This window comes from Hyperolius riggenbachi, chromosome 2, assembly GCF_040937935.1.
Source record: "Hyperolius riggenbachi isolate aHypRig1 chromosome 2, aHypRig1.pri, whole genome shotgun sequence".
In the NCBI taxonomy this organism is placed as follows: domain Eukaryota; kingdom Metazoa; phylum Chordata; class Amphibia; order Anura; family Hyperoliidae; genus Hyperolius; species Hyperolius riggenbachi.
This window is the reverse complement of record NC_090647.1, coordinates 524614849-524640574: the sequence shown is the minus strand read 5'-3', so window position 1 is coordinate 524640574 and position 25726 is coordinate 524614849. Positions and strand designations below refer to the sequence as shown.

Below are 25726 nucleotides of genomic sequence, written 5' to 3'. Positions count from 1 at the left end.
TCAAAGCTGATGAACGTTTCTCATCCATTTAAAGGCCAGAACTTAAAGAGAAACTCCGACCAAGAATTTAACTTTATCCTAATCAGTAGCTGATACCCCCTTTTTACATGAGAAATCTATTCCTTTTCACAAACCATTCCTTTTGACAAAAATGTCACCATGTAATAAATGTCAGAATGTAAATCAGGGATTTAAAAGATTTTACAATGGGCAAACACTGACTAAATCATTTATACATAATTATTGTAAAAATGAAGCACATTTTTTATTACATTATTTTCACTGGAGTTCCTCTTTAACTGTTCATTAGTAAGCATTCCATTATAAGTAATAACTTCAATTTTCACCTTGTCTTGTAATCTGGTCGAACAAAAATGCAAACTTTAATTTGTGGTGTATTTCATGAATCTGTTTACAAAAACCAAACCAACCACCAACTGTCTTCTGAAAATGGATAAAGTAGTCATGTCGGATATGCTTACATCTCACTTTATTGCTTTTTCCTATAGATGGACTTTCAGTGGCATGTCTTTCTGTCCATCATTCAGAAGGTAAGCTTTATTTTATCATTTTTTATATTATTTCAGTTTACATTCTGCTCAAAACAAAGGTAATGGATGCAGTCAAGTTCAGCCAAAACATTCTCTACAATGAAGAATAAATTATTATGGTTTGTTGGGCATAGAAAAAAAAATGGGGCAGAAATCCTGCCACATCTTGCAATTTTTGCCTCCTACTATATGGCTTCCACCCCGAGCCAGAGGCGTATCTATATTTTTGACTTGGCCAACAGCTCAACTTTTTTTTATTTTTGATAGTGCTAGGCTTTCATAGATTACCACTAGTTGCTGCCTAGTGTAGATGTTTGGAGAAGGTGACTGAACCTAGACTTCAGTCTCTTGCCAATTTTCTATCTTGCTCGTTGACTAGCACAAGGCTGGGCAAACTACGGCCTGCCGCGTGGATCTAGCCCATTGGTGTCTTGAATCCGGCTTGCTGATAGTGGGCCAGATTCCTCTCCTCCCTCCCTGCAAAGTTGCGTGTGGTGTGTAATGATAAGTTTAACTCACCCGAACTCTGGAAAGCCTATCTCCATGGCCACAGCGACATCATGTGACCTGCCGTCAGTACATTCCAGTGTGTCACATGACCCCACTGTGGCTATGGAGGCTGCCACTGGAAGATGGGATTGGGTGAGTTAAACCTATCGCAATGCACCGCTCGCAGCTCTGGAGGCAGGAGAGAACAGGCATGCAGGCCGCTAGAGGATTGTGGTTCACAGTGGAAAAAATGTGCCCACCTTTGGGCTTGAACGACAGCTTTACTTTCTATTTCTGGTGGTCTTAGCCTCCCCCCTGGGATAAGACTAGCTGGTCCTGGCCTGCATTATCATCAAGTGTTGGAGAATGTGGTTTAAAAAAAGGAGAGAAAAAAAAAAAAAGCTGAACTACGATCTTAGCCAATGAAGGAGACTGAATCTTGGCAGGAGGAGGAGACAACACAACACACCTCTTTCTAAAGGAAAGTAGAGTTGCAGGGCTGTGTAGAGCTAGTTATTAGTTCTTCTGTTTCTTCTTTCATTTCTTTTCTTTCCTTTTTTTCCATTCTCCTTTTTTTTCTCCCCCCCCCCCCCCCCCCACAATGTTGGTTCCCCTCCTTTTGTAGTAGGGCTTTCTACAAATGTAAGTTTTTTGTAGTTGGAGTTCCCCTTTTGTATGCATCTCAGTAGTTGTGGTGGCTTTTTGACCATGTTAATCTATTTTATTCCTCTTAATCAGGCCTGTTCGGATTTTGTGAAACACTCTTTAATCTGCGACTGGCTGAAAGGGGACATTCTGGGGGAAAGATTGCTATCCCTTGCAAGTGATTTGTGTACCAGCAGCCTGACGGACAAAGCAAGAGAACCAGAGTCCTTCTGCTCCGATAAATGGGCTCTGCTGAGCTTAGTTCTCTCCGAGCATGTTAAGAATGGTGAGTGAAGACAGCCTATCACAGCAGAGTTTATTTATTTATGTTAATTATTTATATAGCGCCAACATATTACGCAGCGTTGTACAGAGTATATAAAGTCTTTTCACTAACTGTCAGAGGGGCTCACAATCTAATCCCTACCATAGTCATATGTCATGTATGTATCATGTAGTGCATGTATCCTAGTCTAGGGCCAATTTAGGGGGAAGCCAATTAACAACTCTTTGTTTTTGGAATGTGGGAGGAAACCAGAGTACCTGGAGGAAACCCTCACAGACACAAAGAAAACATACAAACTCCTTGCAAATGTTGACCTGGTTGGGAATCGAACCAAGGGCTCAACGATGCAAGGCCACAGTGCTGCCACTGCAGTTTGAGAATATCCAATCACAGCACAGTTTATTAACTGCAGTCAGAGAATATCAATGATTCAGCAAACCTGGATGACATTTTTTAAATCTGTATATAAATGGCATTTTTTTTTATGTTTACCCTTAGAGGGGCAGTATGGCAAAATTATCCCTGTTATCAGTTGTGTAATAGGGACAGCAAACATTTCTTCATAGGGCCAGTGTGGAAAAAATACCGGTACAGACACCTTTTCTTTTTTTTGTAAAAAGCTGATCTGCCTCAGTATCTCGGCTGTTAAAGGACCACTCCTGACGGAACCGATAGGTTTTCAACTAGTCCATCTCCTCATAGGAGATTCTCAGGATTTTATTTGTTTACAAAAGCATTTCCTGAACGGCAGTGTAACTTCCAAAATAGTAAGTTACCAGCCAAATTACCTACATGTTTGCATACTATTTTGACAGTTAGACTTATGGAAATCTTTTTGAAAACAAAGAAAACCCTAAGAATCCCCCATTAGGAGATGGACTAGCCCAAAACCTGTCAGTTCTGACAGATTTTAACTGCTTACTTTTTCCGCTGGAGTTGTCCTTTAATGATGGTGAAGCAACAAGCTCCCCTGCACCACACCACATGGTCTCTCCTAACTGATCTCAGCCTTCCCTTCTCTCTCTGCCCACAAATTCAACTGATTTTTTATTTCCTCTGACACACTTCACAGTGCCTGTGAGCCGTGTATCTTTTGCAGACTCATCACATTCAGCACTAAAGCAGAAGAATTAGTGGGCAACTAAAAAGCTTGTTGAAAGCTGTACTTAGAACCCACAAGGTTTTGTTTACAAGGCAGAAGCATTACCTCTACACCATGGGCTTTTGCTATAAGCTTTTGTGTTTTTATTAGGATTTCAGATCAGGCACTTCCATTTGGTAATCTGCATCTCTGTTTCCTATCTCTGGAGGGAAGAATCTCTGTTGCGTTTGGGGACATCGTTTACCATCAGGACCTCATTGAGAATAATTAAAAGCATTGATATCAATGTGTTTACCATCGTTTGCTGGCGCTTGTGCAAATGTCAAGGCCGATCTAAACTTTTTGGACTCTGCATGCAGCTTCCCACGGCAGTTGCATTCTGCAGTTCCGTGCCCTCAATGAGGCTCAAGATGTGCTGACGGAAACAGAGGCCAAATGCTTTTCTGCTTTGGTTACAGAACAGTGTTTAGCATCAGCTAAATGCGCCGCCCGCCGAAGCCCATGCGAATTGGCCCTGGGCAAAATAAATATCTGCTTATTCTAAATAGTCTTGGTGTTTGAATTCAGAATTGCGAATTTAGAATACTCGAATACTACCGACTGCCACTGTTCAGCACCAAACAAGCAAACCGGGTCAGGAGGAGTTCACCGCCTTGCGAGTCACGTTGCATTTCACATAACTCCGAAGCTTCCTCTTGAAGTATCAGAGTCACGGGAGTTCCGAAACGGCTATGCCAAGTTCATACACCTACACTAATACTACAATGCGTCCAGAAAGATCCGCATGACATACAGGATTAACTGAGGACCTCTTCATCAAGAAACACCATGCAGATTGGTCAGAGGGCTGCAATGCCACAGATCATGGACCTTGTTCCCCACCTCTCCTCAGTCGTGTTACACTTTGAGGAAGTAATGCCTTCTTTCTTTTTACCGTATTAAAATTGTGTTTTGCTGGCCTCACTCTGACTTAATTCCTTATCTTCATTTCGGGTGGTGCCATCCACATCCATGACCAAGCAGCTAATTACTAGAGGCATCACGCCTTCTGGTTGAGGTTTGCCAGATCACTTACGTTCTCTACCATTCTGCAAGCTTAGTAAACTAACCCCAACTTGGAGTAGCAGGCCGTAAACTGGAAATGTAACCTGAATCAGCCTGTTGCATGCTTGCTAAAATGTTTTACTTCAATTAGATAAATGAAGGATAGCTGGGATTTGATTGGTTGTCTTTGGCTTCACGTTTTGGCTTCAGATTTGGCATCAGCTGTGTATGGTGGCCTTCTACTTTACAAGCTGGAAGCAAAGAAGCTTCTTTAATCCTACATGCATTGTGACGTGAAGGAGTCAGCTTGTCCCTCATTAATAATTCTAATAGATTGTAAGTGACTAATAATGTCCTAGCCTTATCTCAGATCTCGTCTGCCTGAGGCCACAATGTGCGTTTCCGAAGGATGAGTTATTCAAGCGTTTGGCTAAAAGCTGTCTGGGAGGATTTGTGTTTGGCAAGCGCTCCTCGAAAGCCTTTAATGCATTGGCAACATTTAGGGAGGCATTTCATTGGAGTAATAGCTGGTAATGATTCATGCCACATAAATGTAATTGTATTTGCTACACTGAGCGACCGAAAAAAATAGAGACACCACTTATTTCGTTTCAAAGTCTTTTATTAGGCAATTTTGCATAGAAAAATACAACATGGAGACCCAACATGGGTTCCATATATCAGAGAGAATAAACATGAGCAGTAAACAAATCAATCTATGTTCAAGCAATAGCATCAGTAGCATAGCCTATCACATTGGGAGAGAAAGCATAAGAAAAAACACAACCTCAGTATGAAAATGGTTAAACTGGTCCACGTGTGTTCTTAAGAATACTACTGTATCCCGAAGCAGGGGCATTAAGTCAGTATCGTGACCTGAACGTAAGGGTTAGAGCACCACCTGGGTTTGGGATCCCCGAGAGGTTCTGTGAAATCCATCTATCCCACAGCTTATTAAAATGATTGCTCCTATCAAAAACGAATGCATTGATATCGTTCACACGTCATAGTAAAGTTTATTTTATCCACCACTTTCAGGTATGAGAGGTCTACCAATTAGCTGCTATAGGGGGTTTTGGTGGAGGTCACAATGAATTAATTTATGTTGAGCAGGTGGGGTAGAGCTAGGTTTTAAAGGATACCCGAGGTGATATAAGATAGACATGTGTATGTACAGTGCCAAGTACACTAATAACTATGCTGTTTCTTTTTTAAAGTGGACCCAAATTAAAAATAAAAGTTTTCAGAAATAAAATCTATTTTCCAAATTATAATAATAAATGGCAGCTTTTTTCAGCTGCATGATGACAAATATAAAATATTTTACATTTATTGGAGGAACCCCTCCCTTCCTTTCATATTGCCGGGACAGAATCCGGCAAACTGGTGGAGTATAAGGTGTCTGGCAATGGAGGAATTGCTAATGGCTGCCACCTGTATAACCCTAGCTATGAAAAGAGAAGGGTGAAAAGCATGCACTGAAATGATCATAGGTTTGAAGGAGTGTTTATTTATCTTTGTATGTGTCAGAGTGGTGCAACTAAATATTTTTAATTAAAAAAATGTTTGGTTTGGGTCCACTTTAATTTCTTTGCCTGAAAGAGTTAAATATCAGTTATGTATGTGACAGTTTATGTCTAGGTCAGGACTGGGTCGGACTACAGCGTAACCCTCACTGATAAGGAATTACAACCATAAAATACTTTCCTAGCTGGAAATGGCTTCTGAGAGCAGGAAAGAGATATAAATGGTCAAAAGTTCATAGATTATAGCTCTGGCAATGAATGTGGCATTGAGCAGAAACAATCAAACAGTAAAAACTTAAAAAATTGATTTAAATATAAAATATACCTGTGGGTAATCTAAAAAAAAAAAAGTCATTTTTAGAAGGAGGAGGATAGATACAATTGTTTATCTCATCAGTCTATTTTCACCTCGGGTGTCCTTTTAAACCTAATGGGAACATTTTTTACGCATGCTTTTTTATTTCACATTAAAATTCGGGTTCATGTGTGAATTTTTCACATCCAGGTATCCAGCGCATGGAAATATTTGCAACTCAAATTTAAAGGAAAAAATGAATGTGGTAAAATAAATTAATTTCGGCTATTTTTTCCCTGGGCATGTCAGGTTTGTCCATGTCGCCAAGGAGGTGAAGGTCTTTCAACCCTTCTTCAGGCATCGGGGGAGAGTGAATGGCTAGAAGCCTAGTTCTAACCTAGTTGTATGTTTTCTGGTAGCTAAACAATCAATGGGATAAATCCAGACGGTTGAGCCGAGGTCCATTTGTAGTAATGCTTTCGTGTTTCCCTCTCGGGCTGCCCTAATCAGAGATGTGAGCAGAATGTGCTTCACCACTGCTCAAGCCTCTCTGCACACTGAGCCTTGTTTCCTGTTCCTTCCTCTGTAATCTTCCAGAGTCACTCATAGCCGATGCCTACGTGGAGAAGATTATCGATAAACTTCACTGTGCTCTGACTAAGGCTAAAGACCTCTCCAAAGCTGGTGACATTGAGCCGTCCGTGTCCTTCATCTGCGACGTGGCCTCCAACTTCTTCAGCTCTGTGAAGGACTGTCTACTGATGCCGTCAGCAGAAGACCTGCTCCTCACCATGTTTCAGCTGTGCGCACAGCCGGCTGACACCTCCCATGTATCGGGTATGTCTGCATCTATATTATGAATATGTATGCATGTACAGTCCTTTATAGGAAATGGCTATAGGATGACTTGGTGTATCTCTCAGCATATTAGAAGTGGTAGAGTGTTGTACCGTGTTAAAGCCCGTACACACGTCCTACGGAAGGCAACGACGGGTCCGTCGTTGCCTCCCACTGGGCGGTGGTTCCACCGACAGTAGTGCGTGTGTACGCGCTGTCGGCGGACTGATAAGGCTTATCAGTCCGCTGACAGCGCGTACACACGCGCTACTGTCGTGTGTACGGGCCTTTAGCCATCAGTAAAAGAATGACTTTTTAAATCAGGATAATACCATTTATATGTGGTGTTTTAGCAAACAAAAGTGGTCTTATCTCTGTGCCATAAATTGGCTAGCATCTCTGTGAGACTTGCCTGATGTTGCAATTAAGGCATCCAAAGACATTTATTTATGTTTGCAAAGAATGTTTCTCTTCTGAATGTCCAGTGTATAAAGCTGTGTGTTTTTAAAGGACAACTGAAACGAGAGAGATATGGAGACTGCCATATTTATTTTTTAAGCAATACCAGTTGCCTGGCAGTCCTGCTAATCCTCTGCCTCTAATGCATTTAGCCATAGACCCTGCACAAGCATGCAGCAGATTAGGTGTTTTTGGCATTGGCAGCTCTGACAGCTTCATGCTTGTTTCTGGTGTGATTCAGACATTACTGCAGCCAAATAGATCAGCAGGACAGCCAGACAACTGGTATTGTTTAAAAGGAAATAAATATGGCAGCCTCCATATTCTTCTCACTTCAGTTGTCCTTTAACATATTGTTTAGTGGTTCTCATCCGGATTCGCGATATCCGAACTACCCAGATAATCCGACCTTTTCCACTATCCGAACTTTGAATAGCAATTCCGATATTTTTTTTAAAATCCGAATAGACTATCCGAGCAAACTTTTATTTCACATCTGAAATACGAAATCCGGGCGAATAGTTAGTTCAGGTATCCGAGCAGAAGCAAAAATCCCTTTCGAAGGCAGTCAGGCCGAGAGAGAGAGAGAACAGAAAGAGAGGCCTTCGACTGGATTTTTAGCCATTTTCAGGTCACTTCCGGTGTTCTATCCAGATATCCGACCCGGATCGGATCGAGGGGTATCCGGATCCGAATTAGTTCCAGATAGTGAAAAGTGGTATCCGAGCAACACTGATATTGTTAATATACCGGAACAAAGTCTGAAGAAGGCTTATTAGCCGGAAGCTTACTTTTTCATTTTAAGTTAGACAATAAATGATCTCACACACCATTTCTTTAACTCCCTGCAGCTGGTACACTGCACAAGAATTGGTACATGAACTGTCCTTCAACAACAACAAAACATTTGTAAAGCACTTTCCTCCCTTAGGACCCAAAGTGTATAGGCTTGTCTCAGATCAGTACATAGTGATGTGTACAGGGGAAAACGTTATGTGATCATAAATGCCAGACTAAACAGGTGGGTTTTCAGTTTTGATTTAAACGTGTCCAAGGTTGGAGCTGTCTTGATTACGTTTGGCAAGGCATTCCACAGGGTAGGGGCAGCATGACTGGAATGTTTTCAGTTAAACTCTGGGGGTGGTCAAGTGATTGACCACACCTCCATGCTTGGCTTATGAAATAATGTGAGACTCATCGTAATAGTTGTACCATCTGCACAGTCACTGTAGATAGCTGACTTATGAAATGCTTGAACTAAGCCTGTGTTTTGTACTGTTCGCTAGATGCACTGATGCAGAAGCTGCTGCGCACTTGGATGTGTGGCCTGGATTCCCTTTTCCGCCGGCCGCACAGTCTCCCCACTAGTGGCACCTTCCTGCAGCGCTCAGCACAGTGGGTGGCAGAGCAAGTTCAGGGCTCACATCTAAACACGAACAGGTAAGTGTACACCACGGTCTGGGTCCAGAAACATAGGCTGCATGTGGCTCTTTTTTGGGGGGGGGGGGGGGGGGGAGATTAGTAGCTTACAGTAAACAGCTGCTGAGTAGGAGTTGTCAATGATATGCAAATCAGTTGATGGAGAGTTTGGCAAATTTTGTGTGCAAATAGATGCAGCTTGAAAATAGACCAATTGAATCGCGCCAAGGTGAAATTCAATTGGTCCATTTTCACACCTCATGTATTCACTGTATATTCTGGCGCATAAGACTACTTTTTAACCCTTGAAAATCTTCTGAAAAGTCAGTGGTCGTCTTATATGGCGGTAGTCATTGATGCCGGATGATACACCCTATCCTGTTACCTCCTCTCAGATCTCACTGCTGAGGACTGTAGTGAAGCGGCGCAGGCGCACATGTGCGAGATCTGAGGGGCGGAGAAGGAGGTAAATGGGATACAAGGGTGGGCCAGAAGGGTGAAAGAGGCGTGTTTTATGGGCACAGCGAGAAATATTCTTCCATACCGCTCTGATAAACAGGGAGACGGAGAGAGCTGACCAGTCCACTTAGGGAGAGTTGACCAATCTAACCAGTCAATTGCCTATATACTGTTCTATACTGGGTACCAAACACAGTACAGCACTAGTATTTGTTCATACATAGCATATGATGTTTTTTCACTTGTATTTGGTGTGAGTTGGAGGAGGGGTAGTCTTATACGGCGAGTTTATCCCAAACTCTATATTTTAGCTGGAAAAGTTGGAGGGTCGTCTTATTAGCCCAGTCGTCTTATACACCGGAATATACGGTACATGCAAAATGTGCATAATCTTGCATCTCATTAACCATACCTACTGCTGAGCATTGGTAAGACCTCAATCTGCTAAGAAGAATTAACCAGACCTTGGAGCTTTACATCTGTATGAATATGCACACAGCAGAGCTACACAGTGGGTTTTGAATATGAAAACTTTATTTCCTAAGTCAGTTCTTACAATTTCTTTCAATTCAATTTGTCCAATTTTTTAATTAACTTGAGTTTTAAAACAGATGTGTTTGACATCAGGTATGGTTGCAACTGATTTGAGCCATAACTGAACCAGAAACAATCACACTACACATGCCAGCCGCTAGTATTTCACTCTATGTTCCAGGAAAGGTGCTGGAGTACGGGGGGCTTGTACAGATACAACATTTTGTGATTATTCCCTCCAAAATGTCCAGTGTTCCTCCTCATCTATGTTACAGAGAGAAGGGTGGGGTGAAGGCACCCAAATATATATGGATGTTAAAACTTTAAAACATAACCTGGAAACGAGGTAAATTGCTTACCTCTCCGGAAGATACAGACACAGAAAAATATTTACCAGTATTCAAATAATTGACAAGGTGTTTTGCGGGTCATGGCACGCTTTCTCAGATCAATACAAAAAATACTTTAGCAGCATAAGGAAAATGCCTTAGCAGCATAAGGAGTGTAGGTGCCTACTGTAAAACGCATGCGATTTCAGCAAATGTGACTCCCTGCCTCAGAGATGAAAATGTTTGCAATAGAATGTTGACAGGAGGGAGGTGGGCAGGTTCATCATAAGACCACTTTTGGCCTGTTGACAAATTGATTACTGACACTGAAGAAATGGCTGCAGTCAAGCATCTTATAAGAACAAATGGCCAAAAACCAAAGGCGGTATTATGTGCCACAGAAAGGAGAATCTGTTGGCTCCACTGAGTTAGGGAAGTACAGTGGGGCAGCCTTGGGGATCTTCCAGCTTGACACTTAGCTGAAGTCTCTAAAAAGGTTTCAATAACTGAGATAAAACCCCAATCCTAGGGTTCAACCTATAAGGGACCATAGGCTTAAACCCCTCTAGTGACCAGGCGATTTTTTTTTATAATTTTCCTTTTTTTTTTACAATTCGGCACTGCACAACTTTCACGGTTTATTGCTTGGCCATCCAACTTAGCATACAAATGAATTTTGCTCCCTTCTCTTGCCACCAACAGAGATTTCTGTTGGTGGCATCTGATTGCTGCTGCGATGTTGTTTTGTTGTTTATTAATTTAACCACTTTACCACCGCAGGTGCGTATATCTCCGGCCCTTTACACAACCTTTAACCACCAGGGACGGAGATATACGCACCTCCCGCCGCTATGTGCGCTTCCGCGCTCGTGCACGCCGCCGCCCGCTCGCCCGGAGATCAATAAACGGGAATAACCATTACCATTCGTTGATCTAAGCCCCCCAGCAATGATCAGCTGCTTCTATGAGAAGCAGCGCGATCATTATGAAAAAAAAAGCCTCCCTGAACTTCCTGCAAGCGTACTTTCTACACTTGCAGGACGCATTCACAAAAAGTTACTGTGGCCATCTTGTGGCCAAATAGTAAAACTACACCCAAAAGCATTTTCCTTATACACTTACATAGTTTTACATTATAAATTAACTCATTACCTCCCACACTCCCCCCATTTTTTTTTTCTAATTAAAAAAAAAATTACAATAAAAAAAATACATAAATAGTTACCTTAGGGACTGAACTCTTTAAATATTTATGTCAAGAGGGTATACCACTGTTACTTTATAAACTATGGGCTTGTAATTAGGGATGAACGCAAAACTGAAAAAAATGCACCTTTATTTCCAAATAAAATATTGGCGCCAAACATTGTGATAGGGACTTAATTTAATCGGTGTAATAACCGGGACAAATGGGCAAATTTCATGAGTTTTAATTACAGTAGCATGCATTATTTAAAAACTATGATGGTCGAAAACTGAAAAATGATTTTTTCCTATTTTCCCATTAAAACACATTTAGAATAAAATAATTCTTGGCATAATGTCCCACCTAAAGAAAGCCTAATTGTTGGCGAAAAAAACAAGATATAATAGTTCATTTCATTGCGATAAGTAAGAATAAAGTTATAGACAAATGAATGGAAGGAGCGCTGAAAGGTCAAAATTGCTCTGGTGCTCAAGGGGTAGAACCCCTCAGTGGTCAAGTGGTTAAATAGTATATTTTTTTTTTTATTACATTTTTTTTTTTACTTCCTCCCTCCGAGATCCAATAGCATGATCACCTCTCATAGGCATCTCATAGGATCACTTTGTGTGCCAGCCCCGAGGAAAGCTCAGTGACAGAGCTGTCCCCTGTACGGCGCTGCAGTAGATCGCTGCGCTGTACAACTCTTTAGGCAGTTTTGTTTGTAGTTATTTACAGTCTACCGGCTCCGAACGTGGCCGGCATACTATTAGTCATGAGCCCTTCAGTGAACGGGCGCTTGCGCGAGGGTTCGTTTCCGTGCAAATATCGCGATGAGCGAGAGGAGTTAGGCGGTCGCAGGGTGGTTAAAGCAAATCTGAAGTGAAAATAAACTAAATATAATTAATTGTATGTGTAAAGAAGAGTTAAAAAAAACTTAATTTGTAATCTATGCAAAAGAACAGCCAAGAAACAATGAGAGACTGCTTGAGATAAGGTTTTACTGTTTACTGATTTCAAAGATCAAAGGGTCATTATTGCTGCTTTGTTTTTTAGCTTAAGAGACAGGGTGTGCTTTTAAAATGGCAACTGCGCTGCGGAAGATGTTGGCCCTATAGAAATACTAAAAAATAATAATAAAATAACTTGTTCTCGTCAGATATTCTGATAACTTACCCCCTTCTGATATCTGTGTTTTCTTTGCATATGTTTGGCTTAGCCTCCAGTCGCTCATAAACGCTGTGGATAACTTGTATGGCAAAATCCTGGATTCCGGTCCAGCGGCATCTCACCTCCTGGCTGAACACTTGCTTCTCATGGTGCCAAGTGATGAGAGATGGCAGAAGATGCGCCAGGCTCTGTCTGGGCAGGTAGGGGAAGGCCATGTTTTCTTGCTCAGTATAATCAATCTTGAGTTTTGAAAGTTGGGTGTCCACTGATATTCCTCGTAAACAAATGAGGTGTTGAAATTGCGCCGTGTTGTGTTTTGACAGTTCTGTTCTATTACAGTGGTCAAGCAAACCGCTCTTGGAAGGACAATTGAGCATGAATGCGGAAACATCTGGGACAGATCTTAAATCATTCCATAAAACTTGGCTGCCCCAGCACTTGTGTACGGCCGCTTTACTGAGCAAAATGGCTTTTCACATCGTGGAGAACAACGCACTTTGTAAAGATGGAGAGAATGAAGTGAAAGTCGCCATTACCGGTGAGTAGAGATATATATCGGTGAGCGTCCAAAACTGTCATTTCAGTACGATTACCAGCGCCACATGAGACAGCAAAGGGGCACTAGAGAAGACACAGAACATTAATATTGCGCTTTTTCTCCTGGCGGTATAACGATACCATTGTATGCAAAATACACTGGAGGTATACTTTAACCCTTTGCCAGGCCACTTTATTTTAGCACATTTTTTATTTCTTCTTTGTTACATTTCCTTGCTACTAATTAGTACTGCTGTAATGTGTATTTATGGCCACTTGTCACTAGGGGGCAGTGTGAGACAATAACAGAGGACTTTTGCCGTCAGTTTCTATATCCTTTGCTAGCAGAGAGACATCAAAGCATTTCAAGAATTTACAGCACAAGTTCTGCCAGCTGAGGTCAAAAGCAGTGCACCAGATAATTCCTTTGAAGCTGCTAATGGGTTAAACTAGTGTCTTCTCCACTGGGCCGCCCTAGCGCTGCGTCCCCAGAAAGCCCGTTGACAAGGGCGTTCACATTAGGCGCTACAGGTTACAGTGAAGGAAGACTGAGAGGGACGGGGAGAGGCGGAGATATGCGCTGACAGACGCGCGTGGGGCAGGGCTGCGGCGGTTAGCCCTGCCCCAACCAGGAAGCGCTCCCCGGCTATACGGAGGAGATTTGGGGGATCAGGGACCCCTGTTAAGCCGCGGGATAGCGGCGGTTTAGCAGGGGCACGCATGCCCCTTCTATCTATGAGGTCTGAAGCGAGATTTGTTCTCGCTTCAGACTCTCTTTAACACTACAAAGCTGCAGGAGGGCCACAGCTGGGTCTTCTGGATCAGAGGTGGCCTTAGTGTGAGGCCTGGGGCCAGTTTCATACGCGGGGACTAAAGCCTTAAGTGTAGGCCATCTGCCATACCACCATGCTCAAGGCCTTGTCCACTTCTAATACAGTACGCCTTATTATTGTTTAAAAACAATTAAGTTTGTCAAAGGCCACTAAGCCAACCAATAAACTGGAGATGGGTACTAAGCTGGCTGGGGAGCTACGGATGGGTACCAGGCTGGCTGGGGAGCTTGGGATAGATACAGACTGGCTGGGGATGGGTGCTAGGCTGAATGGGGACCTCCCTATGCCTTTTCTGCACCACCACCAGGGGACAGGGTGATATGTGTTGTCTGTTGGCCTGACTTTGCTTGCTGACTCTGATTCTGTTGGTGGTATTGTAGACTAGTCTTTACTTGTTTAGTAAATTCCAAAAGAAGATGCTCCTGAGTCCTGTGAGAGGTTGATTGCCGCAGACTCGCAGTGGTCGGTGCTGGGTCAGTGGAATTTTGCGCGCTCATTGCCGGGGGTGCTATACGCATGACGTAAATAGCGGGTCAGCACCTGAGAATAAGCAAACCAGGAAGAACGTGTCTCTCAATCAGGGCCGGCGCTTCCATAGAGGCAAAGGAGGCAGCTGCCCCAGGGCCTCAGAGCTTGTAGGGGCCCCCAGTGGCTACAAGAGGAAAAAAATTTTTTAAATCGACCTTATAGTTTTTGAGAAAATCAATTTTAAAGTTTCAAAGGAAAAAAAATACACATTTAAAAACCTGACGACTTTAATGGTTAAAAGCAAATCCACCTTAAATGCTAGAAACCCTACATTTGCTGGATATGTTAAGGAGATCATTGGGAATAAGAGGAAAAAACTATTTTTCAAAAAGACCTTCTAGTTTTTGAGAAAATCGATTTTAAAGTTTCGAAGGAAAAAAGCATAGTTATAAATGCGGTAAATGTCACTTTTAGTAGCAAACCTAACGGTAGTGTAATTTTACATGCATCAAAAGAAAGAGCAAATTTCCTGACGGGGTTTCCTGGGGGTCCATACGCAGCCGCAGCGCTTTGGCCAGGGATCGCTATACAGCCGCAATATGGCTGCATGAAGATCCCGGGCATTTTTTCCTATTTTCCCAATTTTTTTTTTATGTTTAGAGTGTGGGAATTTTAAAAAAAAAAATTATGTGGGGTCCCCCCTCCGGAAACTTTTTAACCCCTTGTCCCCCATGCAGGCTGGGATAGCCAGAATGTGGAGCTCCGACCGATTGGGGCTTCACACCCTGACTATACCAGCTGCAAAAAAGGTCCCTTAATGACGATTTTTGTTCCGGGGTATCTGTTGGGGGCCCCCAGGTTTATTTTGCCCTGGAGCCCCATTGTTTCTTAAACCGGCCCTGCTCTCAATGCTGCAGTGAGCATGACTGCGGGGGCCCCCTTCAGGTGCAGGGCCTAAGGTTGCCTTGGTCTGGATCATGGGCCCAGTTGAAGTTACAGCCCCCATTCCTATGCCAGTGATGGACACCGTAAACCGTGTGTCTTTCACAGAAATTGTTTGCGCTTTTCTAAAATTCCACCAGGACTTATGTATGATTGTAGATGGACTACTGCACAGCGGTGCACTTCATTCAAACTCGTCTTATTCCCTGTGTTGATTTTGTGTTAAGTTTTTCATTCTCTTATTTTTTTTTACTTTTTTTTGGAATTCCCTTCTGTCTAAGCCTTGGCTGCCAAGTCCTCATCTGAAATCTAGGACAGAACGGCTTATGTTTACATTAAAGGCAATTAGCGTCCATTAATTGGCCAGCTGGAACGTTCTGGGAACATTGTGGATTGTTCCACCCACACAACAGCTAGAGAACTTTCCCAATCAGCTCACTCTGTCCATGCGTGTAATGTGTGTGCGAGATCCAGGGCCACGTGGCGCTGCTGCTGGAATCAGCTTGCCGGGAATCTTTAGTGTGTTTTTTTTTTATGTTAACTAGAAGAAGAAAAACTTTTTTGAATATTGCTTTTATTTAATTTTAGTCTTATTGCCAAGAAATACATATTTTAAAAAATGTAATTGGCAACAAATCCTGTCAAAAACGAGGTGATTTGTGTGCTGCACTTGTTCGTTTGACTTTTTAACTTCCTCATTTTTGTTAGAGAGTATGTTGATAAATAGGTGCTTTTACTGCTGTAGTTAGTTAGGGTTGGTTCAGACGGGCTTCTGGGGGACTCCTCCTCTGGTGGACAACTATTAACCCCCCCCCTTGGGGCAACTAATAACCCCCACCCTGCGCCCCGGAGGGCAACTAATAACTTCCCCTGGAGGGAACTAATAACCTCTCCCTCCCATTTAGAGGTACTAACCATTCCCCCCCCCCCCCGTAGGGGAATAAACACCGGCCGGCGGTTGGAGAATCCTACTGTCGAGATAAGGGAAAGATGGCCGTACGGCAAGTTGCAAAATGTTATGAGCTGTAATATCTTTCATCACACCGGCATCGGTTCCTAGCATTTCGTCATGGCATTGCTTTTTAAGCCTGTAGGGCACAGGTGTCAAACTCAAGGCCCGTGGGACAAATGTGGCCCTCCTTGCCATTTTATGGGCCCTCAAGCGTTTCCAATGTCCATCATTGTAAGCAGCTAAAGACCGCGCACTGCCTTCCTGTCTAGTGTACAGAGAAGCACACCGGTGACAGTGTTTCTGATTGAAACGTTGTCAGTTTGAGCCAAGGTGCAGCAATAACCCACGGGACACCCCCAAGTAAATTAACATGGAGCCCCCACCTGGGATCCAACAATGCATTGTGTCTCTTATGATCTTCCTGGAATTCGCATGCTCTGCGCTTCCAAATTTCCTTCTCCAGATGACATGCCTCAGGAGCCAGAGGTATGCAGCATAGAGCGTGTGGCTGTCAGGAACGTCAGAGGAGACCCGAAGCAGCACTAGAGCAGGTACATCTTCAACTGCTCCACTGTGCTACTCTGCAAAAGGTAGAGGAGCACGGAGTCAGGGATTCAGACACCCCCCCCCAACCACCAGTCACTGTAGTTGCGCCCCTTTATTTGAGACTGTTCAATAAATGTTAATAAACAATTTGGCCCGCAACTTAGACTGTGTTTTAGATTATGGCCCCGTACGTACGCGCACTAACCCCCCCAGTTCAGGCATTTTTTTTTTTTAAAGAACAAGTGACATCCATGCTAACATACAAATAAAAAACACATATATAAGTAGATAAATACTAGTTCTACTTACATAACAGATGTATTGCACTGTCCACGTTATCATTCCTGTGAATTTTATAAAGGAAAAGCAGAGAATCCTATTCTAGGCAGTTTCCATCTGTGTTACCTTTGACCTCCTGACATAATTTCCTCCCTCTTTTTATCTCTTCTTGCCAATTATGTATTCGCTACCCGCCCTCCTCCCAGAGTCTTCAGACACTCCCACTGAGGTCTATGCTAGGAAGTGCACTGTCTTATGTTAGGAGGGGGAACTAAAGGGAAGAGGAGAATTATATTATAGATAAAAAGACCCCCAGCATGCAACTGTTTGGCAGTGGCAATTAAAGGGCCAGTGCTCCTAAGGTATGTGATAACTCCAAATCATAACAGCAGAAAAAGTTTTTATAAGTTTTGAATGCAGGATTAGCTTCTTTATCACTTAATACACTCAGACCAGTTGCTGTTGAAATCTGATTTTTATGGTGACAATCCCGCTTTAAAGCATTTTTAAAAACATTATTTTAAATGTAATTATGCATAAAAAGGTTTTGTCAATTAAACCATTTCCACTGTGCAAAACAAAAAAATTAGAAATAAACAAACTAACCTACTCCACCAGGTCAGAGGTTGTCATGGACTAATAGAGCCTCATGAGCCTGAACCACACCTACTTGAGTCACATGGGTGTAAAGGAGAGTGATTTGCTTTTTCTGCAAAAGCCACACCTTTTCTCTTCTCCTTCTGCGTCTAAAGACGGACTTAAACATAGTTATAAATGTGAGCGTTGTTACTTGATGGCGAACGTGAATTTTGGGCGCCGTGGAAAAATCAGGTGCAGGATTAGTGACAATACCGTTGTAGAATATCAGTAAGTTTAAGTGTTCATTTTTAAAAGTAAAATAACAGTACTTGTTACCGGTATTTTACTATATCTAAACCTAACCCTACTCTAACACAGAACCCTCCACTACTTATGCCTAACCCTAAGAACCCCCCCCCCCCTGGTGGTGCCTAACCCTAAGACCCCCCTGGTGGTGCCTAACCCTAAGCCCCCCCCCCCCCGGTGGTGCCTAACCCTAAGACCCCCCGGTGGTGCCTAACCCTAAGACCCCCCCGGTGGTGCCTAACCCTAAGACCCCCCGGTGGTGCCTAACCCTAAGACCCCCCGGTGGTGCCTAACCCTAAGACCCCCCGGTGGTGCCTAACCCTAAGACCCCCCGGTGGTGCCTAACCCTAAGACCCCCCCGGTGGTGCCTAACCCTAAGACCCCCCCGGTGGTGCCTAACCCTAAGACCCCCCCGGTGGTGCCTAACCCTAAGACCCCCCCGGTGGTGCCTAACCCTAAGACCCCCCCGGTGGTGCCTAACCCTAAGACCCCCCCGGTGGTGCCTAACCCTAAGACCCCCCCCCCGGTGGTGCCTAACCCTAAGACCCCCCCCCGGTGGTGCCTAACCCTAAGACTCCCCCCGGTGGTGCCTAACCCTAAGACTCCCCCCGGTGGTGCCTAACCCTAAGACTCCCCCCGGTGGTGCCTAACCCTAAGACTCCCCCCGGTGGTGCCTAACCCTAAGACCCCCCCCCCCCCCCGGTGGTGCCTAACCCTAAGACCCCCCTCTCCCCCCCCGGTGGTGCCTAACCCTAAGACCCCCCCTGGTGGTGCCTGAACCTAAGACCCCCCCTGGTGGTGCCTGACCCTAAGACCCCCCCTGGTGGTGCCTAACCCTAAGACCCCCCCTGGTGGTGCCTAACCCTAAGACTCTAACTCAACCTCTGTGATGCAAAAAATGATCAGAAAAAATAACAGGAAAAAAACGATAATTACCGGATGCCGTCTGGCGCCTGAATTTGCCTTTTGGCGCCAGTTTGTAATATTTTCAATTAAAGTCTACGCCGGCGACAAATTTGGCCAAAAGTTATGCCCGGTTTGCCTGATACCATTTAATGTGTTATCAACCATGTGCTTCATTATAATTAGCTCATATATAATCAATTACACATTATGATTTCCTGCTGTCTTTCCTCAGTTGTGGAACTGCTGTACAGCTTACAGTGGTGTGAGGAGCTAGAAAGACATCCAGCCGTGCTCACAGAGTGCTGCAGTATGCTCTGTACAATGAACATTACCCAGCAGAAAGTGAAAGAACTGGATGACCATCTCCCCGGTCTACTGCAGCTTCTGTATACCAGGTGAGTCATACGAATCCTCCCCATCTCTGCATACAACTGCTGCTATACCTTACCCTAGGTGAGTACTAAAGTGTATGTACGCAGGTTAAAGAGGAGCTGTCAGCCATTCTATCTCTCAGGGAAAAAAAAAAACATATATACCAGTAAGTAGATAAATACTTGCTCTACTTACATAACATATGTATTGCACTGTCCACGTTTTGATTTTATTGAGTCTACAGTAAAAAAAAAGAAAATCTTTCTAAGCATTTCCATAACTGTGGCTATTTTGAAGCCAATCCTGATGGCATTTCCTCCCTTACTCTCCTCTGCCTGATTGCGTATGCATTGCCCGCCCTTCACTATAGAAAGTGCATTGTCTCAGTATGAGAAATATTGGCCAATCAGAGAGGAACAGAGGTGTGGGAGGGAAAACAGGAGGGAAAGAGGCTTCAGCCAATCAGGCTGCATTAGTTAACCACCTTAGCGGTATGGACGAGCTCAGCTCGTCCATTACCGCCAGAGGGTGCCGCTCAGGCCCTGCTGGGCCGATTTTGATGAAATAAAAAGCAGCACACGCAGCCGGCACTTTGCCAGCCGCGTGTGCTGCCTGATCCGCCGCGAGCAGCGGCGAAAGAGGGTCCCCCCAGCCGCCCGAGCCCTGCGCAGCCGGAACAAATAGTTCCGGCCAGCGCTAAGGGCTGGATCGGAGGCGGCTGACGTCAGGACGTCGGCTGACGTCCATGACGTCACTCCACTCGTCGCCATGGTGACGAGGAAAGCCAAACAAGGAAGGCTGCTCATTGCAGCCTTCCTTGTTAGTTCCGCTTGCCGGAGGCGATCGGAAGAACGCCTCCGGAGCGCCCTCTAGTGGGCTTTCATGCAGCCAACTTTCAGTTGGCTGCATGAAATATTTTTTTTTTTAATTAAAAAAAAAACCCTCCCGCAGCCGCCCTGGGGATATCAATAGAACGCCAGGGTGGTTAATTCTGAGGAGAAAGTAGAGGAGCAAAAAAGGACAACCCAGCATTCCCTGCAACTTCCTTTGTGTGTACCAATTAAGAGCCAGGAAAACTGGGGAATGATTGTTTATCAACAAGAAAAGTAATAGTGATTTTAACTTTTGGATTGCCTGGTTAGCACCCTTATCACTTGTTTACCAGGTAAAAATAAAGAATTGGTTTGTGATTTTCGCTCGACAGTTGCACTTTAAAGAGGAACTGAAAGCAGACCCAAATCAAAAATTCATCATGTCTTGCATAATAATTAACATTAAAGAGAACCAGAGATGAAGCACCCTCTTGTATTTTACCTTATAAATCAGTGGGAACATGACAGTAAACACCTAATCTGCCCTTTGTTTCATTGTTCTCTGTGTAATCTGACTGTTATCACGTCTGATAAGAATCCTCGACTGAGAAGTCAGGCTGCTCCGTCTAGCTTTGCTACAGAAAGATTATAGCTAAGTATGTATTCTGTGGTGTTATTTCAAGCCCAAGCCTGCCCCCTTGTGGCTTTGCTATAATGACTCAGCTATAATCATTCCCAGCAAAGCCAGATTTAATTGCTCAGTCTGGGATTCTTGTGACTGCTGTTAACAGACACTTTTAGCAGTGAGGAGGAAACAGAGAGCATGGTAAGTGTTTTCTCTAATGTTCTTACTGATATATATGGTAAAATACACAAGGGTGCTTCCTCTCTGGTTCCCTTTAAAGGACAACTGTAGTGACAGGGATATAGAGGCTGCCATATTTATTTCATTTTAAGCAATACCAGTTGCCTAGCAACCTGCTTATTCTCTGTCTCCATAATACTTTTAGCCATAGCCCCTGAACAAGCATGCAGCACATCAGATGTTTCTGACATTATTGTCAGATCTGGCAAGATTAGCTGCATGCTTGTTTCTGGAGTTATTCAGCCACTACTGCAGCCGAAGAGATCAGCAGCGCTGCCAGGCAACTGGTATTATTTAAAAGGTAATAAATATGGCAGCCGCCATATTCTTCTCACTTCAGTTGTCTTTTAAAGTGAATCCGTGCCTAAGCTTTGGGTTCAGAAACAGATAGTGACCTGAGGAAAGGGAAGACTCTGGATCCTATTGAGGTATCCCCTCACTGTCCTGCTGTCCCCCTCCGCTCGCCGGAAACCCCTTGAACATCGTGCCACTCTCCTCTTCTGTCACAACTGCGTCCGCGCTTGCGCAGTAGCATGGAGCCGTTCCAGTTTACTGCGGAGGTGTGGCCATAGTCGTGCTGGCACAGTACAGCCGCGCTTGTGAAATGAGGAGCATGCCTCCGATGGGATCTTCTGGGGGTCCGCGCTCGGCAACGGAGGACCGGAGGACGCAGAGGGGAAGCCTTAATAGGATTCAGATGCTTCCCTCTCTTTAGATAAGTATCTAAAAACAGGGAACACCAAGAGCCCCAATAGTGTAATTCATACTGGATAAGGTGGCAATAAATTCGTATTGCTAGATACTCACAAGTCAGGGTCACCAGCAGGCAACCACTGTATAGGCAGGTAGGGAGATTATCCTGACCCCACTCAGGAATAAGAAGTCGCTCTCTGTAAACAGGAGAAAAGGGTAGCAACCCTCCAAGGGTGGACTCGAAATTGTATATAAGGAACAGAGGCGCCAAAAGTATAAAATTAGATTAAATGAGCTTAAAAAAACAACTTAATTGGCAAAAATGGAGGAAGTGGTGGTCTTACCTCCCTCAAGCAGACACGATTCACGTTAAGCGCTTCTGTTGCACAAGGATTCACGTTAAGCGCCTCTGTCAGAGGCGCTTAACGTGAATCCTTGTGCAGATCGCTTGATACTCCTCCCTGTATTGCCTAATGAAGCGGGATTGAGCCTGCGAAACGAGTTGCAATTTTTACTAATAAATGTGTTTGCCTGTCTGAATCGCAGTCGTTGTCGTGTCTGCTTTAGATAAGTATCTGTCTTTGTACCCCAGCTTCGGCTTGGGTACACTTTAAAGTTTAATATGAAATCCTGCTTTTTTGTTTTATTTCTTTGGTTTTGTCTGCATTTGGGAGCCTGTGTAGTAGTTTTCCCAGCATGCAACACGACCCTGCCTCAGAAGTATGTCCTGGGGATGAAAAGCTTCAGCTTTTTAAGTAAAAAACAAAATGATTATTATTTTTTTTGTTTAATATTTAATGTGCAAGGCTTGATAACTTTTTAATTTGGGTGGTCTTAACCTTTTCGGGACCGGCCGCCTTCCCCCCCCCCCCCCCCTTAAGGAACAGGCATTTTGCGCGGGAGGGGGGTGCGCGCGTTTGGGGGGATCAGGCGGCCGGATCCCATCTGTGGCTGGCTATATTTGTGTCCCCCCATAGTGGCCTGTGCCCCCCCTTCTGCAAGCAGCCTTCACTCACCTTCCAGGCTCCAGCGATGAGCCGCACGGGACCCTCTTCTCCGGCCGGCATCTCCGTTCTATCTGATGATCAGTTCCGGGTCGCGGCTTGATGACGTCATCGAGCCGGGACCCGGCGCTGACGTCAGACGGAGCGGAGATGCCGGCCAGAGCGGTGGGGGGTGGCGATCGTCACAGGAACGGCAGGGAGGTGAGTGGATCCTCTTCTTTCCCCCCCTGCTGCCGCAGCTGTCAAACTGATCACTACGATCGGACGGCGATCGTAGTGATCACGTGATCAGCAGCCATACGCAATGGCTGCTGATCACTCGGGGGAGATGTCGGCTGTCATGTGACAACTTAATCTCCCCCTCCGGGTGCGCACGATCGCGTCGGGAGCGGAAACTGCGGGCCGGCGTAGATCCTACGCCGCATCAGGCTAGAACAGCCACAAGTGCGGCGTAGGATCTCATAGAGGCGGTCCCGAAAAGGTTAATGATTTCATGAAATTATTTTCAAGGATCATTTTGGTCAACACTTTGTACAGACACATTGTTCAGTTCCCAACTGAGCAGCTGAAGGGGACACTGGTTAGAGGCTAGGCACTGCCAGAGCTTCTTTTTGTTCTTGCATTGAACAGTAGGCATCGAGGGACAGGGGGTCCCACAGGAACAGATGACTACAGATTGATCCAGCAACATTTGGGGATACCTGTACAAATAAGTATGTATGGAGACTAGGGATGATCAATGAGATACAAATACTTTCTCCTTGCAATCAAATTTCATGTAAATGTTATGCAGCTTGAACTTGGACCAATAAAAACTGACGACCAGAAGTTACTCAGGTCCAGATTCAGGCAGGGATCACAATTTTCTTTCAGTTTTCTGCATACTTTTTCTGCACACCAAGTGTGTTTCTATTCAGGAAAACTCGTGCGTTTTTTCACAGCAGCTGATGTAATTGATACAGAAAACTGACAAAATGAGCAGAATCATGATGCCGAATGTCAGTATTTTTTCGTGCGTGCAAAAACCACATCAAAGGACCTCTGTCGCGAAAATCTTAAAGTTTAAAATACATGTAAGCACATACAAATAAGAAGTACATTTCTTCCAGAGTAAAATGAGCCATAAATTACTTTTCTCCTATGTTGCTGTCATTTACAGTAAGTAGTAGAAATCGGACATTACCGACAGATTTTGGAGTAGCCCATCTTCTCATGAGGGGGTTCTCAGGGTTTTCTTTATTTTTTAAAGCACTTAGTGAATGGCAGTTGTTGCGTCCAACTGCCAAAAAAAAGTGTACGGTGAGCAGGGAGGCTGGTCAGCATCTTTGTATAAATCTTTTTCAGGGAATGTCTTTATAAAAAATAAAGGTCATAATGAGAATCTCCTATAGAGAGATGGACTAACCCAAAACCTGTCAGTAATGCCAGATTTCTAATACTTACTGTGACAGTAACATAGGAGAAAAGTAATTTATGGCTCATTTTACTCTGGAAGAAATGTATTTATTTGTATGTGTTTTAAATTTTGAGATTTTAGCGACAGTTCCTCTTAGTATGAACTAGCACACTGATTAAAGTGAATGTGTACCGCTTTAAAAATAAGCCTTCCCTCTCCTCTCCTGGTGCCCGGTCCCGCGCAGGATCCCCCGTAGCAGTATTCGACCAGTTCGGTCAAATACTGCCACTTCCGCATGCCGAAGGGATGTTTCGGGAGCACTCGGGCTCCCGAAGACGGGCCGCTCCATACTACGCATGCGCGAGCGCCCTCTATGACGCACTCGCGCGTGCGTAGTATGGAGCGACCCGTCTTCGGAAGCCCGAGTGCTCCCGAAGACCTCCGAAGTCCCTGCTGCGGCGGACGCGAACGGGGGAGCCAGCGCAGCACCGAGGGCACCGGGAGAGGAGAGGGAAGGCTCATTAGGACCGAGCCTTCCCTCTCCTTAGGTGAGTATCTGACTTTTTTATTTTTACAGCGGTACCCATTGGCTTTAACATGAGTTCACGGTTTTTCTGTGCAGAAAACGCGTACGAAAACAGTCAAGTGTGTTCCCCGCTCAAGCTCCTTATAATTTACATGAAATTTGTTTACAATGAGAAATTATTTGCATCTCATTCATCATGCCTAATAAAGACTAAGGCCTTGTTTCCACTGTTGCGACGCGATTTCGGCCGCATTCCGACGCTTGTAAAAACGCATGTGGATGCGTTTCCACATGCGTTTTTACCCGCGATTTCGCATGCGATTTCGCATGGCAGGGTGCCATGCGAAATTAACCATGACACTGCCAGGGCTAAATAAAATTGAAAAAGGTGCGAAATCGCACGCGAAATCGCGGGTAAAAACGCATGTAACAAACGCATGCGTTTTTACTATTAAATACATTAGCGGCGATTCGCACGGATTCCCGACGCAGGCGAAATCGTTGGCTCTTTTGTGCGTTTTTTTCACGCTGAAAAAAACGCACCTCAACAACGCTACAGTGGAAACAGGCCCATCCACTTGTATTACATGTGCGGATCTGCATGCGTTGGACGCATGCAGATTCGCGATAGTGGAAACGAGCCCTCAACTGTACATTTATTCATTGGTTTATCTCTGTTCCAATATACATGTTTCTTCATATCAGTCTATCTAATCAAATCTTTTCTTAATAGGTCATTAGAAAGTGGTTCACTTTGGTCCCTGACTCTTCAACAGTTTATCCGATTGAGGAATCCGATTTCAGATGATCCGAAAGTGCTGACAGGAAACACAGAGAGGTAAGGTTTTTTTTTTGTTTTTAGTGGTCAAAATTTGCTTTATTGATAGTCCTATAAAATGAACATCTCAAATGAGTATACATGAATAGAAGCAATACAAACGTGTACATTTATAGATAACAGGATTGCAATAAGGTCCTGGGTTTACAGATCAATTTGTTACATGAAACAACCGTGTATTTAGTATCAACAGCATCAGTGCCATGGTCCAATAGTAGAGCAAAGGCATAGAGATCAATATGGGAAAAAGATTAACCATTTATGAAGTCATTCATGGGTGGGCCTCCCCTATGCTCCACCCAAGGTCCTCACACTTTCTCAAAGTGATGCATGTTTTTAGAAACTCTAGCATTTATGCGTTCAAATACCAGTTTTGTTTAAGACAACTTTGTAGTTTAGGATCTGTTATTTCCATCGTGAAGCAATATATAGAGTTTCGTGGAAGACCTAATATGTTGGATCATTTGGTGGGTAGAATGTTTCATTGTGTCAGGTTTGTGCCCTGATAAAAGTATCTTAGGTTCTTTAGTGAAGGTGCCCTGGG

General features: G+C 44.1%; 1 protein-coding gene across 2 annotated transcripts in view; it reads left to right on the top strand.

Moving 5' to 3' along the window:
- The window catches only part of LTN1 (listerin E3 ubiquitin protein ligase 1), a 144526-nt gene that overhangs the window by 51699 nt on the left and 67101 nt on the right, over positions 1–25726 (top strand). For both annotated transcript variants that reach the window (XM_068270596.1, XM_068270595.1), the window contains exons 11-18: positions 510–551; positions 1779–1971; positions 6536–6775; positions 8521–8674; positions 12378–12528; positions 12668–12866; positions 18909–19071; positions 25078–25182. In XM_068270596.1, coding sequence (XP_068126697.1) covers positions 510–551; positions 1779–1971; positions 6536–6775; positions 8521–8674; positions 12378–12528; positions 12668–12866; positions 18909–19071; positions 25078–25182 — 1247 coding nt within the window. The remainder of the gene's footprint in view (positions 1–509; positions 552–1778; positions 1972–6535; positions 6776–8520; positions 8675–12377; positions 12529–12667; positions 12867–18908; positions 19072–25077; positions 25183–25726) is intronic.